The sequence below is a fragment of the Phoca vitulina genome, unplaced genomic scaffold (genome assembly GCF_004348235.1).
Source record: "Phoca vitulina isolate PV1807 unplaced genomic scaffold, GSC_HSeal_1.0 scaffold17, whole genome shotgun sequence".
Classification (NCBI taxonomy): domain Eukaryota; kingdom Metazoa; phylum Chordata; class Mammalia; order Carnivora; family Phocidae; genus Phoca; species Phoca vitulina.
The window spans coordinates 30,566,796-30,584,454 of NW_022589720.1; the positions used below are offsets into that span (position 1 = coordinate 30,566,796).

The 17,659-nt window shown below is 37.4% G+C and overlaps 1 protein-coding gene across 1 annotated transcript in view; it reads right to left on the bottom strand.

The window, feature by feature from the left end:
* Positions 1-17,659, bottom strand: part of FYB1 (FYN binding protein 1) — a 146,839-nt gene that overhangs the window by 42,919 nt on the left and 86,261 nt on the right. Inside the window, exon 3 of the mRNA XM_032415362.1 lies at positions 3,286-3,442. Coding sequence (XP_032271253.1) covers positions 3,286-3,442 — 157 coding nt within the window. The remainder of the gene's footprint in view (positions 1-3,285; positions 3,443-17,659) is intronic.

Below are 17,659 nucleotides of genomic sequence, written 5' to 3' on the forward strand. Positions count from 1 at the left end.
TCTTAAAGTTGTGACATGCTATCCCCAACCCCACCCTCCTACTACACTACCTAACTCTGCTCTCTTTTCTCCTACTTGGTATTTCCTACCATACTATTTCCTTTACCTGTTTATTATTTTTATTCTTTGGGTCTCTTGCCCCCTGTTTTATGTGGGCAGGGATTTTTATTTTGTTCACTGATATTTCCTGAACTACTATTACAACAGCACAAAGTAGTGGCTCAAAAAAACCCAATTCTTGAGTGAATGTAAAAAAAAATCTATTAGAGCTTGACCTGAGAGTGGCATCTGACCAGAGAGGGGAGGAACGGCATTTGCAGGCTGGCAGAGGGAGCATGCGGAAAACACCCATGCGTGTGTTTTGAAGGGTGGCGGCATGAGGAAAAGCACAGGAACGCCCATATCTCACAATTTTGCTTAAAGATTACCCCATAAATTTCCCTCTCATATAAAATAGAAATTTTTAAGCCTGAATATCAAGAGTCATTTTGCTCTTGTTTCTTCTTTGTGTCTTATCTGGCTTCCCCTACTTGGGGGAAAGTTTCTAATCGAGCTATTTCGTGATTTTGGAATTTACTTGAGCTCTCTGATGGGAACCTGACAGTCTTTCACTATACAGCACAGTTTTACTTAAAAAAAAAATTGTAGATGTCCTTTAGCTTTCATTCCCTCTATTCTCTCCATCAGACAATTGACTTTCAGATTCCCAATTATTGTTTGTCTAGGCAATATAACATCCCCAAAGACTCCTGTTTCTTTTCATCTTTCTTCTGAGAGTATGAATTTTGTGGAGTCAGGAACTCTTAGATGAATCTGACTTTCTAATTAGGAGTTCCTAATAAGATGGAAATAGGGATGAGGTAAAGTTTATTACAATTGGTGGATTTTGCTACTTTCTGATGAAAATGATGTTACAAGTAAGAATGTGGGCCTAGTCGGTTGTAAGGCCCTTTTCAACTTTGCAAGAATTCACTGAAAAGCTGCGACATTGACCAGCATCCTTATGAATTTGTAGTATAGGCTATATGACTGTTCTTAAAATCCTTTCTTCCATCTAAAACTTTTTATTTCCCACCATATCATAATGGATTCTGGGGAGTAGGCTTGCAGAAAAGGGTTACTATAGTAGGCCTAAGGTGCTAATTTTAGAAGAATCTGACACCAAGATTGGCCCTTGGCTTGCATCTGGGAACTCCATTTCTAAAAAATTCCCTACACTGATATGAAAAGTTGCCTAATTGATAAGAGTGCCTTGCTGGGCCTAGACTGTATAAACCATGCAAGTTTTGGTGAAAACCTCCTTTCCTTCTAGAGGTCTGGTATTTTGGTAGTGGTTAGGCTGAAGATGCCTATGTGACAAACTCTCAGTAAAAACTTGTCTCTACCGGCATTGCACATTTCCAAAGCTGGAGAAAGGAGCATTCTCAGTGTGTCCCTCCTAGGCATTGAAGGACAGTGTCACTGTGATGAATCTTAGCCGTGAGTACTACTACATGCTGGATCCTGTGAGTCCTTTAAATGAATCCTCAAACATATGGTGGTCTTGGGGACTCCTCATAAGCAGGAATAGTGCCAAATACTCCTCTCTCCACAGTTTTCAATCAAACAATTATCAGTCTCCATGTCTTATAAATTTTCAGGGATTCATGCTCAGGGTATTTATTAAAATTTCTCACTAGAATTATACAAGACTGAAGGCAGTAGCTGGGATAGGGTCACATAGTAAAATCCAAAAGTACTAAGATCATGATCTAGTCAGTTAAATTTGTCAGACTAGGAAAAAAGATTAAGAAAAAGAAACAATTTAATACATGTGAAAGCAAAATAACTTCTAGAAGTCAGGTGTATATAAGAACACATGTTAATTATTTTAACTAAACAAATATTTATTTAGCACTTACATGTTAGTAGGCAGATGGCTTAAGCTCTTATTTGGTAGCAAGATATCATGGGGTATTAGAGTCTTTTAATTAGAATTCATAAAATCAAATGCCTGGAAGGGCACACAGTTAGCATAAATGCACGATGCAGGCCACAAACAAGGTAATTGCCCCTAAGCTGCTCTAACACTTTCTAGTTACTGCCTTTATACCTCAAACAAATGCAATGAAGTGAAACACAGTGTTGGCTACCTATGACAGATGTGTTTTCAACCCCTGCTCTAAACTGTAATCATCATCAATAAAAGAAAGCTGTCAATCAGATATTGATATTAATAGATTCTATTATATAGGTTATGGATATGAAGTACTTTTAATGTAAAGAACACCAGTCTGGTAGGGGATTGAAATGGAGGAAAAAAAATGTAGCTAAATATTTTGGGATATTGCTTATTTGTGGTAAAGGAGAATCATGTAAAGCAATTTTCTAGAAGAAAGGGAAGACAACAGTCTAACTTGCCATAAGGATCTATACTTGCCATTATCCAATGTCTTTTTAAAATGACATTCATTCTATCCCAATCTTGTGCCTGCTTTTTCCTTAACCAGCTATTCTGGTAAATCATGGGTAAAGATCCCATCCATAGCACCCATCCAGTTTTGACATTTCTAAAAAGCACCATCTAAGAAAAACAAGAGCGGACTTGAATAAAAGTTTCCTGTTTTTTTAACACACAGTCAAAAATCTGAAGATTGAGAGCAAACCTGTATTTTTTACTTAAGGAGGTTATTTAGCAGAGTGGTTAAAAGCACACATTTACTTTGGACTCAGACTGACATTGCCCCAAATTTCTACTCTACATTCTTGTGTAATCTTGGAGAAGTTACTTAGCCTCTGTAAATTCCCATTTCTTCATCTGTGAAATGATGAAAACACTTTCTACTTATATATGTAAAGTTCCTAGCGTGTCATAAGTAGTCAGTAAAATATGGTGGTGATGATGGTGGTGATTACGATAATGGTGATGGTGGTGATGATTACAATGGGGATGGTGGTGATGGCAGTGTTGATGGTGGTGGTGGTAACGATTATGATAATGGTAGTGATGGTGGAAGAGATGATTGTAATGCTAACCTGAAGAAAGCTTCAAAATATTTAAAAGGCAGTGGAAATTTTTTTTTCAAATGAACTCCTAAGGGAAAAGCTACTGTAAAAACAGATAAACAATACTTGCTGAAGGATATGGGGGTATGAGAGCAGCCTGCTCAGCCATCCCTCCTCCTTCCATCTGCCCACATTTGTGGCCCCAGCAGTTTCCCATGGAACTCCAGCATTCAGCCAAGTAGAGTTTGAAAATCTATGGCAAGAGATTGACAAAGAAATGGCAAGATAATCTTTACTTACTTTAGATCTAAGGGAGGTTTAATGTTTCTGGGAGGTAGACTTGGGACTGGCGGTTGTGTTGGGTGACATGCTGGCAATGGCGGCTGGTTGGCTGGATGGGGTGGTGGAGGTGGTGGCAGGGAAGTAGTTGAGTAAGACGTTTGGCCTTTGCTGGTACCTAAGAAGCAGAACAAAAAATACCGTGAATTAAGATAAACCTTCAAAACACAAGAGCTTGGTATTCCAAATATGCAGAAATGAAGATCTTAAAAATAAAAATGTAAGAAATGCATCCTAAGTTAAATTAATGCTTTAAAGAGTCTAATATTCTAAGTATCATAGAACATGGCATTTTAAATGTTCTATTTTTTTCAGATTTATTGAGGTATAATTGACAAAATTATAAAATAGTTAAATTATATAACATGATTTTTATATATATATATATATATTTTTTTTTTTTTTTTTTTTTAAAGGTTTTCCCTCCATTGAGTTAAGCAACACATCCATCTCATGTATTTATCTTTTTGAGGGGGGAAGGATGAGGACACTTAAGTTTTAGTCTCTCAACAAATTTCAGTTATCCAATACATCGTTAACTATAGTCACCATGTTTTACTTTAGATCCTCAGACCTTATACATCTTATAACTGAAAGTTTGTACCCTTTGATCAGCCTCTTCCTATTTTCCTCACCTTAGCCCCTGACAACCATCTTTCTACTGTTTCTATGAGTTTGACTTTTTTGTTTTGTTTTTTAGATTACACATATCATTGAACCATGCATTTTTTGTCTTTGCCTGGCTTTCTGGCTTATTTCACTAGCATAATGCCCTCCAGATTCATCCATATTGTCAAATATTACATGATTTTCTTTTTTCTTAAGGGTGAATAATATTGCATTTTATATATCTACTACATTTTCTTTATCCATCTGTTGATAGACACGTAGGTCGTAGGTCATATGCATTCCTTGGTTGTTGTGATTAATACTGCTATACATACGGGAGTAGAGGTATCTCTTTGAATAATTACTTTGTTGCTTTTTGATATATACACAGAAGTGGGTTTGCTGGATCATATGGTAGTTCTACTTTTAATTTATTGAGAAGAGTCTATACTGTTTTCCACAGTGGCCGTGCCAGTTTACATTCCCAACAGTGTATACAAGTGTTCCATTTTCTCCACTGCCTGGCATTTGCTATCTCTTGTCTTTTTGTTAACATGTGTGAGGTGATATCTCATTGTGCTTTTGATTTGCATTTCCATGATGATTAGTGATGTTGATAAACATGCCTTTTTCTGAGATAGATAAGTTCTTTAATTCCCACTATTAAAAGGAATTTCTCTTACCTTGTTAAGAAAAACCTTAACTATTGTTTTTTTTTTTTAAAGATTTTATTTTATTTATTTGACAGAGAGAGACAGCGAGAGAGGGAACACAAACGGGGAGAGGGAGAAGCAGGCTTCCCACTGAGCAGGGAGCCTGATGCGGGACTCCATCCCAGGACCCTGGGATCATGACCTGAGCTGAAGGCAGACGCTTAACGACTGAGCCACCCAGGTACCCAACCTTAACTATTGTTAAATCTAGGTGTAGAGTATACAGGCGAAAAATTGCATAATAAAAAATTAAAAAAAAGAAAAAGAATTTCTCTGACTTTTTCTAAGCTTTTGTAAACCACAGTTTTAATATTCCGGATTTTGTGAAGAAGTCTACATCAACTTTAATCCCACATTCATTTTGATTTTAAAAAGGTAGATGATGTTTCATTGGACTCATTATTTTATAGAGATATTTTTTTTAAACAATGTTTTTTTTTTTAAAGATTGTATTTATTTATTTGAGAGAGAGAGAATGAGAGAGAGAGAGAGAGCACATGAGAGGGGGAGGGTCAGAGGGAGAAGCAGACTCCCCGCTGAGCAGGGAGCCCGATGCGGGACTCGATCTAGGGACTCCAGGATCATGACCTGAGCCGAAGGCAGTCGCTTAACCAACTGAGCCACCCAGGTGCCCTGGACTCATTATTTTAGACCAAAGAGGTGTAGTTTTTGTGTCTGCTCTCATAGGTAACACATTTTTCTTGTTTTCAATGACTTCCTTGAATCTTTAATGAGAAGATTTTGTTTCAGGTATGATTTCTTTTTTTTTTTTTTAAGATTTTATTTATTTATTTGAGAGAGAGAGAGAGAGAGAGAGAGAGAAAGCATGAGAGGGGAGAGGGTCAGAAGGAGAAGCAGACTCCCTGCTGAGCCAGGAGCCTGATGTGGGACTCGATCCTGGGACTCCGGGATCATGACCTGAGCTGAAGGCAGTCGCTTAACCAACTGAGCCACCCAGGCACCCTCAGGTATGATTTCTAAACATTGAAATGTATTAAACAACCTCACAAATAAATCATATATATAGTAGAGATTATAATATAAAGACAAACAGAACTAAATAAATATGAATCACCCATAACCCCATCACCCAGCACTAGCTACTGAATTACATGTATTTTGAAACATTTTAGTGCAAACATATACTTTTACAGCAGGGGAGTAAAATGGAACCATTTGCTATTTTGTTACCAGTATTTTTATTTGTTTCAATATCATAAATATCATTCTGGGTTAATCTAATTATAATTTTTAGTAACGTGACAATTTTTCTTTAGGCAGCTCCACCATGATTAAAAAAAAAAACCCACTAAGGCTCTAATATTGGATATTTGTATTAATTCCTTTCCTTTTAGCTGTAATAAGAAATGTCTTAGTCTTTGCACATATTTAAAGTTTTTTCTTAGAATGAATTCCATTAAGTGGAAATGCTGGGTCAAACAACATTTTTTAAGACTTTTGATACAAAATATCAAATTGTCTTCCAGAGAAACATCAACTGACAACTCCATCAGCTAGTATATGAGAGTGATTTTCACATATTTTTGCCAACATCGGCATTATTATGCTTTGAATTTTTCACAATATTATGGAAAAAATTCTACCTTTTGTTTTAATTTCATTTTTATCAAAATATCAATATCAAATACCAAAAACTTCCAATGTTTTAGATGTTTCTTTTGCATTTACCTTTATATATATACACACACACACACATATACATATAGCTACTGCTTGAAAAAATTATTGATTTTCTGTTTGGTAGATGTAGATTTTTGCCCTCTTCCCCTTCCTTTTCCAATGTAGCAAAAGCATAACTTTTTTTTTTTTTTTTGAATTAAATCCATGTTCATTGTTTTCATTATCATGACTTGGTAAATACTATTTTTTGTTGAATCAAGCAGTGTACTATGATTACATTTCCTTTCTCATTCAACTTACTGTTTTCCTGGAGTTAATAACTGTCTTATTTTGTCATTTGCAAAGATTTTTCTTTGGAACTCTTACTTCCCACAATTTCCAACAGTGCTGTAAAATGTCTTTAAGCATTTTCTACAAAACCAAACCTGTCAGATAATGAATCGGTTCCAGTATTCCACCCTTGTCCACTTGCTCTAATGTGACCTGGCTGCTTTTAAGGTCTGCCACACATCTGACCTTCTGAGATTTCTTTTTGCCGGCATCAGGGCTCTGATATATTGAGAGAATGCATTGTGATAAAGAGTCCAAGATCTGGAGCCAAAGTGCCTGAGTTTAAATCCTGGCTCCACCACTTACCTGCTGGGTGACTTGGATAAGTCACTTCTCGTTTCATCTGGAAAATGAAAATCATAATAGTGCCAGCTCATAGGATTGCGGTGAGGACTTTAGACTTAACACATGTAAAACATTTAGGACAGTACCTGGCATATAGTAAGTTGAACATTTTATTTTTTATTCAACAAATGTTTATTGAATGCTTACTATTTGTGTCAAGTTCTGTTCTAGGCACTAGGATACAAAAGAGAAAAAACAGATACAAATTTCTGCTCTTATGGATTTGGGGAGATAGATAAAAACTAAAAACATATAATAAGATACATATAAGATTGTGAGAAGTGCTATAAATGGTGGAAAGACTATGTGATGGTAATGCTGTTGGCATCTCTTCCCTACTCTGCATTCAGTGACCTCACTATGTAGATTGAATTTGGGCATAATGGGATTATTTAGATCCTGGAAATAGACAAGAACTACAAATTTCAGCTTTATTGTTTTGTTGATTGTTAGATTTAAGAGAGTGATGGAGAAAATGCTTACAATACAGATTAAATTTAAAAGTGTGTTGTTTCTGTAACTATTACATGGTGAATGGCATAAAACATTCAGGAAATATTTTCCAGTATTTGAAAGCATTATACAACTCAGCAAAATAGTCACTCACAGCATTGGCAAATGAGTGAAGTTCTGACATATATCTTTGTTGTTTTATATTCATCTTGTTAACACAAATGAAAATAGCAATCAACATTCAGGTTCGAACTACACTCATTCCTTAATTGTAACCATAGGTTGGCTACAGGTAAAAGAAATTGGCAAAAATCAACAACTGGCTCTGAGGAATTTTCAATAAAGAGTATTGTTTGGCTTATTCTTATTTATATATTATGCTATGCATCTTTTATATCAATAAAATTTATTACATGTATGGATACATACATAACACACATACACACAGTTTGTCTTAGAGAACTAGTTCAAAATTTACCAGCACACATGCTTATACCTAAAAAATTCATAGGTTCTTTTGGCTATCTCATGAATAGAATGTCTCTGTATCTCCTGGCTTTGCTTTGACCCTTTCTGATTTTATACATGATGCATTGGATTTATGTATGTTGCCTAGTTTCCCTAAATATGAAGTTTGTTTTTCTTGTCCTCCTAATTTGGGGGCAATTTTTTTGAGAGGAAAAGGGGATGCACTCTTGAAAAAAACATTTCTTCTTAATTTTACATGTTTCTGAGCACCGCTGAGGTCAATTTTTTCATCTTCATCATGTTTTGTTTTAATTGTATTATCTATTCAAATCCTTTGCCTGTTTTTAAAATAGTATTTGCCTTTTTGTAGTGACTAATAGAACATCTTTATTAAGGGTATTCATCTTTTTGCCACTTACGTGGACAAACTGAATGTAGTAATCGGGCTGCTTTGGCTTCTGCTTCTGGCTGTTCATACCAAAAAAACCTCCAACAACAAAAACGAGAACCCCCCCCCCAAACCAACCAAAAAACAAAACAAAAACCATACCATGTCTCAACCAATAAAACCCAAAATCTTCAGAACCTTTGAAGGAAATACAGTACTTTACTGTAAGTTATCTTAAAGGGTCAGTGGCAAGGTTTTAAATGATATATACAAAAAGCTTCTTAATTCCTTCTAGATAGTTCTGCCTCTTTTCAAATTTTTCATTTTGGTAATTAGTAAAAATATTACCCCCTCTCAGGGAGACAAACCATAAAACACTCTTAATCAAAGAAAACAAACTGAGGGTTGCTGGAGGGGAGGTAGGTGGGGGGATGAGGTAACTGGGTGATGGACATTAAGGAGGGCACGTGATGTAATGAGCACTGGATGTTATATAAGATTGATGAATCACAGACCTGTACCTCTGAAACCAGTAATACATTATATGTTAATTAATTGAATTTAAACAAAAAAAAATGAAACAACAACAACAATGACAAAAATATTACCCTCTCTCTTCATCTTCTTTTCTTACTATTCCAGTCCTCTCACTAGTACAGAGTTTTAAAATGTACTCAGGCCCTGCACTGCTGACTCGTGAGGCACCTGCTGGGTGCAATGCTCACAGGAATTGCTCATCTTCTCTTTGGCAGCTATTTTTGGGGAGGGGTTGAGGTAGGGAGAATTAGTTCCCCCACAATTCTGATAAATAAAATTTCCCAACTGTTACATTTATGTTAGAAATATTTTTCCCATTTCATTTTTGTCATCAATAAGTTAAGCTTTTTTGATATTTAGGACTTACTACTTTTTCTCTAATTCAGTGAGTAAATTCTTTTATATATAGTTTCTATCACTAGAGTTATGTTTGGGAATGCCTTCCCTACCCTTAGAACATATCAGTATTATTATTATTATTATTATTAAATCTTTTATTTATTTATTTGACAGAGATACAGAGAGAGCACAAGCAGGGGGAGTGGGAGAAGGAGAAGCAGACTCCCCTGCTGAGCAGAGACCCTGATGCGGGGCTCGATCCCAGGACCCTGGGATCATGACCTGAGCCAAAGGCTGACGCTTAACTGACTGAGCCACCCAGGCGCCCCCATTATTATTATTTTTAAAAGATTTTATTTTCAAGTAATCTCCACACCCAATGTGGGGCTCGAGCCCACAACCCCAAGATCAAGAGTTGCACGCTCCACCCACTGAACCAGCCAGGCGCCCTGGGAACACATAATTATTAACCTTACATTTTTTTCTACTTCTTTTGGACTCATTTTTTTACATTTAACTCTTTGAAATGATTAAAGAATTTATTTTGGAGTTAGGTGTGAGATCGTGATCTAGTTTTACGGTTTTTGTTGCTGTTGCTGTTGTTCTTAGATCATTAAGCGTCCCTGCACCATTTATCTAATGAGCTATTGCTTACTGACTTGAAATGCTTCTGTTATCCCAGAATACACATTAAAAATCCTAGTGACTTTGACAAATGAAAATAACACCCTATTTTAATTTATAAATAATACAGTCTGATAGATTCCTAAAGGATTTGGAAGCTGTACTCACAGGGAATAAGCCACTTGAGTGGAAAACTGTTGTCTAAACAGAAGAAAAATGTTTATCATCCACCTATGAATTATCTTTTCATGGAAAAGATTTGGACAAGCCGGGGGTGTTACTATATGAAAGTGATCTAAGGCCTGGAGGTGAGAAATTACAGACATGTTTTGGGGAACGATGAACTGGAAACACTAAAAACTGACTCACCACCAAACCCCTGTAGTACTCTTTCATCTTTACATGGGCATATGAGACTTTCTGACAGGGCATCTGTGCTGGGCCCCTGCTGTTCTGCTTGTCTGGTATCCATTCTCCTTTCCTTAGTTATAATAACTTGAGCTACCCAGAAAGGGGGGTGCTTGCTTTCCCACTGGACTTGGACCTCTGAGGAACATTCCCACCCCCCAGCCCCCCACCTGGCATTGTCAGCATCTGTCTCACCACCGCCAGGGAAGGGTCTGCCTGAGGATGTGGCAGAGCTGGGGGAAAGCACAGCTAAGAGACAGAGGGGGACTGGTTGGATTTTTTAAAATAATTACCTTTGGAAACTTGTCAGAGGTCATTTGAAAGGCATAATGAGGTACTAAACTAATCTTTCAAGTGTTCTGTTCCTCCTCAAGCTTGGAGAACATAAACTAAGGTGTTCCTGTGTTACACTAATATTTAGCAGTGAAACATTTTGCTTTGCAAAATCTGCGGTCACTTTCAAATACTATAAGGAATATATTTGCATGTATACAAAATCATTCTAAGAAAAAGCGTCTCAGTTTTTGAGAAAAAAAATCCAGGAGACTCACCTTAATGTAATATGATTGGCTTTAAAATCTCAATCTGGACTTTATAAAGTATGCTAAAATATAAATAATAATATTGGAATTCTCAAAACCAAAAATCTAGTCTGTTGTGAGGGAAAGAAGAGGGTGTATATTGAATTATAATAAAATAAGTAAAGAAGAAACAGGAACACTAAATCTATAGGAAATTTCTGGGATTAATGATAACAACGTTAAGTAATCTTTTTTTTTTTTTTTTCTGCCAGGCATCATTCTAGGCATTTTATATATTTAATCTTATTTAATCTTTATAACAACCCTCTGGGGTTTATGTTCTTATCTAGTTTCCATTAGATAGTTAAGAAAACTACCCACGTTCAGAGAGTTTGTAAGCAATAGAAACTTAACTCTGGCTGAGTTTGAACCCTAGTCAGTTTCTTATGATGTCTACGCCCTTTCTGCTATGTTCTGCTGCTCCTCAAGGAATGGATGTGGACATTACTGGTAAGTTCCAATGCAAATGTTAACACACTTTCCAAAGATCTGAGTGTAAGTCTAGCTTTTCTGATTGATACCTTTCCTCTTAGTGTGATTTTGTACGACTATTTTCAGTTTTATGTAGGGCAGAACTAGCTCTGGAGACGGTAAAGTAATTCTGAAGCATATACTGACATCTATGGATGTTTTAGATGCTAAATTTATAATTTATATCAGAATTTGATTTTGGAAACCAGGTAGCAGGAAAGTAGGCATTCAAGAGCTAGTGGAAAATGGGCCTTTAAAGGTGGATGACTGACATAGGCTAGCAAGGAAAAAAAGTCTCAAGAAAGGAATTGAGGAATTTGAAATGCAGTCATAAAAGGGATTAGAAGATATGAACTAAATAAAGGAAAAAACAAGTTTGGAGTTCAGTGGGCATCAAGAATTAAGGATGTAAGTTGAGAGACAACACCCCAAACAGATCTACCATGAGTCTTATCCCCCAGAGCTCAGGAGGTGTTGTGTAAGTGATCTGTGGCTTTAAAATACTGGATCTAACAAGACCATTTGGAATTCCTAGAAGAACGGTAGGATTGCGTAGGGGTGTGGGCCTCTCAGTGCACGGAGCTGCTCTCTGGGACGGTACAGGACAACTCGGTGGTGGTAACTAATCAGGTGAATTTGCAACTTACTACCCACTCCCATCCCAAGTCAGAATCCTAGAACTGTGTTCCTGGACATTTTGACAGTAGTTCAAGGCTTTAAGAAGGAGATACGGGGCATTTTGCTAAAAAGTCAAGTGGGAGCTTGACTTACATCTTGCTGTAACCTTTGAACTTCTACCAGAGATGTAATAATTTTAATAATAAAATTCTTAATCATAATAAAAATGTGACTATTGGCAAAAATAAGTGAGAACTGACTATTTTTGCATAAGAGACAGTTCATACTGGTTACAGGAAAAATGGGGAAGGTTGGGAATGAAAGGGAGAGACACAAAAGCACGGAAACAGCTCTCAAGAATTTGGGAGGTTACCAACATCTGATTCAATTTTCATCTTTTCTTTCTTTTTTTTTTTTTTTAGGATTTATTTATTTTAGTGGGGAGGGGCAGAGAGAGGGGGAGAGAGAGAGTCTCAAGCAGAATCTTAGCTGAGTGTGGAGCCTGACGCAGGGCTTAATCTCAGGACCCTAAGATCACGACCTGAGCCAAAACCAAGAGTCGGATGCTCAACAAACTGTGCCACCCAGGTGCCCCAACAAATTTTCATCGTCTTTAATTTTGGAACCTCAGAAGAGGGCCCGCACAAGTCAAGTGCCCCTGCTCAGGCACACCTGAGTGGGTGCCTGATGGTTGGGATGCCAGCATCATTTTACTAGGAAGAAACCACTAGGTAAGGGCTCTCCATGAGTCAGTGGTGTGCAGGGCTCTCTGGTTCTGCTCTCTGGCAGCTCCAGATTCATTGAAACACAGGCTGCCCAAAGGGGTGATATTTTGTCAGGATCTAAAACTCTCCAAATATAAGAAACAGAATTGAGGGGAAAGAAAAAAAAAGGGATGAGGAGAAGATGAGGGGATTGCTAACTTTGGTTTTTTTGGGATGTCTTGAATTGGGCCAAGCATTAGAAAACTTTGATTTTACCACCAGCTCTATCACCAAAGAGTTCTTTGTCTTCCGCAAATCAGTTAACTAACCTCCACCTGGTTTCGTTTTTCCGTCTGTCCCGCCTGGTAGTAATATGATCTCAACTACTCAACAAAGGTTTAAGGATTAGATGACTGATACGCATGAAAGCATCTTGAAAAGTCCAAAGTGTTGTATAAACATAATAGATGATCCCACAAGGATGAGGGTGCCTCAAATAAAATCATTACTAAGTTATCTTGACTTAAGATATTTTGAAATCATTTATAAAGTTCGTCGTTTATTTTTTTTAAGATTTTATTTATTTGTCAGAGAGAGACAGAGAGAGAAAGCACAAGCAGGGGGAGTGGCAGGCAGAGCAAGAAGCAGGCTCCTCGCGGAGCAAGAAGCCCGATGAGGGACTCGATGGGATCATGATCTGAGCCGAAGGCAGACGCTTAACCGAATGAGCCACCCAGGTGTCCCTGTTTATTTATTTGGGAATTATTACATGCCTGCCCCAGGATTTAGCCATTGAACTGGCAACTCGGAATAGAGACTTTTCTTTGGGCCTGGGTAGGCACATAGCTATTGCCCATCCAAAGGGAGAAGCTCTAGCAGCTGTTGGGCATTTCCAGAGTCCCTGACTGGTGAACTCTGCACAGGGTAATTTGTACAACAGTCTAGGTGCACACTTAACGGGACCCCTAGCGGCTGCACACCCGTGCACATTCATTTACACCTAACCGAACACTAACTCTCTCAGGACCAAGTATCCCTGAGATCTGATCACGTTTACTATACTGGTTGTTTCAAAACTCCCCACATTTCTGGACCTCACCCATGCCTTCCTCTTTCCCCACAGATAACGTTACCTCCTGTTTTACTAAGAACAGGGAGAGCACTCCACTTGACCCTCCCTGCTTACCCTTCATTCTAACTTATTAAAACCTCCTTATATCTTGCTCGCCCTCCTTTTCTTTGCCCCTGATTCTCTGGACAAATGTCGATCTTCCTTAGTACTAACTGGCATTCTTGGTTCTTATCAGTGTCGGCTTCCTTATGGACCCTGCTCTGTTAACTATTAACTCCTTTACTTGCACCGAGCAAAATTATTTCTTAAGCACTTACTATGTGCTGTGGATGGTGTGTGTCATCTTTCAGGAGCATGTTTCACCTTAAACATGGTCAATCTTCTCCACTCCAAAGAGACACAACAATATCCTTTCTTACCCTTGTCCCCCATTCTATTACTCGCTGCTTTTCCTCCTTCCCTTTACAGCCAAACTTCTTAGAACAAAAGTCTATATTGGCCACGTCTGTATCTTTATTTTGCTTGAGTGGCTTCATGACACAGAGCAAGGAACGAATAGGTTTTGGGAGGTGTGGGTTTGAGTTCAGACTCCACTACACTTATGATAACCTTCACTTGCTTATTACTCTATTTGGGGCCTTGAGGAAGTTGCTTGATCTCTCCAAGTCTTTGTTTTCTCATCTGTGAAGTGGTCACATGCACCCCCCTTATAAAACCACCTGAGCACACCGTAACAGTCAGTACCCCTCTTAGCTATGGCTTCAGCTGGCTACATCATCGATACGCTGCAGTCTACCCACCTCGACTGTAAACAAACCAAAACACCTTTCCCCCAAACCGACCATGCCAAGTCCTGGTTCTGTTAGGATATCTTAGAACGGGTAAAGAATCAGGAAGTTTAACCTTAAATCCTTGGAACCATCCCATTAGGTACCCAAACAAACAAACATTACTTTCACTTTCCTGATTCCTAAACACGCCAGAACCAATTGCAACATGGGAAGAGGAATGGTTTGGTAGAAGGAATAGGTGTGCTGCGGTCATTCAGACTTCGGTTCGACCGCTGATCCCAACCAACACTAGCTGTGGTACACCGGGGAACTTACTTCGCTTCTTTGGGTTTCCGTCCCTTGCCTGTTGCACTGCGACTCCGGATTCCTAACTTGCAGGATGGCTGTGAGAATGAGAAATAGTATGTGGGCCTGCCCAGCATAGAGCAGGTGTTACGAATTATGAATTATCCTAGAGCCTGCAACTGTTGTGTCTGTTCTATATGGGACAGGCTCTTAGTAAACCTCTGAGGGCACATTTGTTTCCATCTGTGTAGAGAGAATAGGATAATCATACTCTGGCAACTTTAAAAAAAAAAGTCTTCTAAACTGCCATTTGTGCCTGAAACCATATGCTAATTGTCGTATATCTGACCATTCTGTGGACAGCAAGCTTCTGAAAGGCCACCTGCCCTTTTAAATGTAGTGTGGCTCCACTGCCTTATCCACAATGTTAACACCCATGTGACCTAATGCTGCTCAGAGAGCTCTCCATTCATACGCAGAGCATTTACCGGTGGTTTCTTACACTAATTTTATTGTCTTTAAAATTCTCAAAATTAAGTAATTCATCAATCTATTAATCTATTTATTTTTTTCCTGGTTACAGAGTAAACTTCTGAGGGTGGGTCTCCACTGTCAGTATCTGTGTGGACCCCACACTTCACCTCTATTGTACAGAGTAGGGCATTTAATGTTTTACTGATTTGGACTTTCTTTTTCTTTACTCTTTTCCCTTTAGGAAAAAAAAAGTTAATTTAAGACAGTTTATTGTAAAATAAATATATACATGGTAAATCATTTAAGAAAATACAAGAAGGAATATTGAAAAGAAAATCTCACATTCTAGATCCCATCCCTCAGTCCCCACTCCAAACACAACTGTTACCAGCCTTTCAAGAACGGTACATCTTTCAAGAAATATTCCATTTTTTTTTTTACATAAATGGGGCTATGGTACATATATTATTCTGTATTTTGCTCTCTTGATTTAAAAAAGAGATTGGTCTATATTGGGACAAATAAGGCAATCAAATTTTTTTTTTATAGTTGTGGAGCACTTCATGCATTAGATTTACCATAATTTACTTGACAGTCTCATTATTGATGGAAATTTAGGTTATTTTAAAAAACTTTATTGAGATATAATTCAATAGATATCCTAGTTTAAAGTGTACAATTCAATGGTATTCATACTTTACAGTTGTGCAAGCATCACCATAACTAATTTTAGAACATATGAAACACCCCCAAAATAAACACTGTACCTATTAACAGTCACTTCCCCCTATTCCTGCCCTCCTCCCCCTGCCTTAGGCAGCCAATAATCTCTTCTGGTCTCTGTAGATTTGTCGATTCCGACCATTTTGCTTTAATAGAATCATACAATATGTGGTCTTTTGTGACTGGTTTCTTTCACTAAATTGTTTTTGCAGTTCAATCATGTTGTAGCAGATATCAATACTTTCTTTTTTATAGCTGAATTAAAACCCACTGCATGGATACCACACCTACTTATCTATTTACCAGATGGTGGATCTTTGAGCTGTTTCCACTTTTTAGCTATTATAAATAATGCTGGTATGAACATTTGTGTATAAGTCTTTTGTAGACATATGTTTTCATTTCTCTTGGATATATGCCCAGAGTAGAAGTGTTTGACCATTTGAGGGACTCTATCTAGGTTGTTTTTATTTTTTGATATTTTTGGATTATTAGACAGTCACTATTAAAAAATCATTCTTATACCTATGTCTTTGCCCACAAGTGTATATACATTGGTAATATCAATTTTTAGAAAGAGGAATTGGTGAGTCAAAAAGATGAAATGTTAAAACAATTTGGTAAATAATGTTATTTAGTAAGTATTACCAATTTATTTGTCTTCTAGCTCAAGAGGAGAATACCTGTTTTACCATAACCTCACTAACATTGTGCATTATCATACTTTTTTAGTCTTTAACAATACTGGTGGGTAAAAAAATGATATGACATTTTAACTTGCATTTCTATGTTTATAAGTGAGGCTAAAAATCTTTTCATATGCTTATATGACATTCTATTTGTGTGCGTGTATGTATGTGTGTGTCTCCTATATATAGAATATTAGAGGTATGTCTAGCATTCTATTTGTTCAAATCGTTGAAAAAAGTGAACATTATCTCTTTTATGATTGGTGTTTGCTCTGATACAGAATATCATTTACAATACAGGCACATAAGGAGCCACATATTGCCATTTACGTCTTAAAATTTTTCAGGAGATCCCCAGCAGCCTTCAAAGGTAGGACTTGAAACTTCTTCTTAGTCTTAGAACACCTAGTTTTACAGAATTTTTCCTTGCCCTAATTCAAAGTCATTTGTTCTTATCTTCAAAGGACTTGTAAACCCGTAGTGGATGGGAAATTTTGAAAACCAATGTAGTTGAAAACAAAGCACTGTATTAGTAAGAAAAACTATTTTGAAAGCAAGCTGCCAAGAAGATTTTGGCCAGCTTAGAATAGTCCATCAAAATGGAAAGAAAAGTAATACTGAAACATCAGTGTTTACAAAGATAATTAAAGCAGAAATTAGGATGAAGGTAAAGAGGTAGAGATTAAAACAATATGATCAACCAGAGAAAAATAAGTAAAGAAAGGCTTCACTATCTTAAACTTCTCTATGTCAGACCTAACTTTAACATTCAGAGTCTCTGAATATTTTTTTATTCTTTTTTTTTTAAGTTTTTGTTTATTTATTTGACAGAGAGAGAGACAGCGAGAGAGGGAACACAAGCAAGGGGGAGTGGGAGAGGGAGAAGCAGGCTTCCCACTGAGCAGGGAGCCTGATGCGGGGCTCCATCCCAGGACCCTGGGATCATGACCTGAACCGAAGGCAGATGCTTAACGACTGAGCCACCCAGGCGCCCCTATTCTTTTTATTCTTAAAAATTCATTCCCCAAATCACTTTGTTGACTACTCACTTGTTGTCTATATAATCATTCAT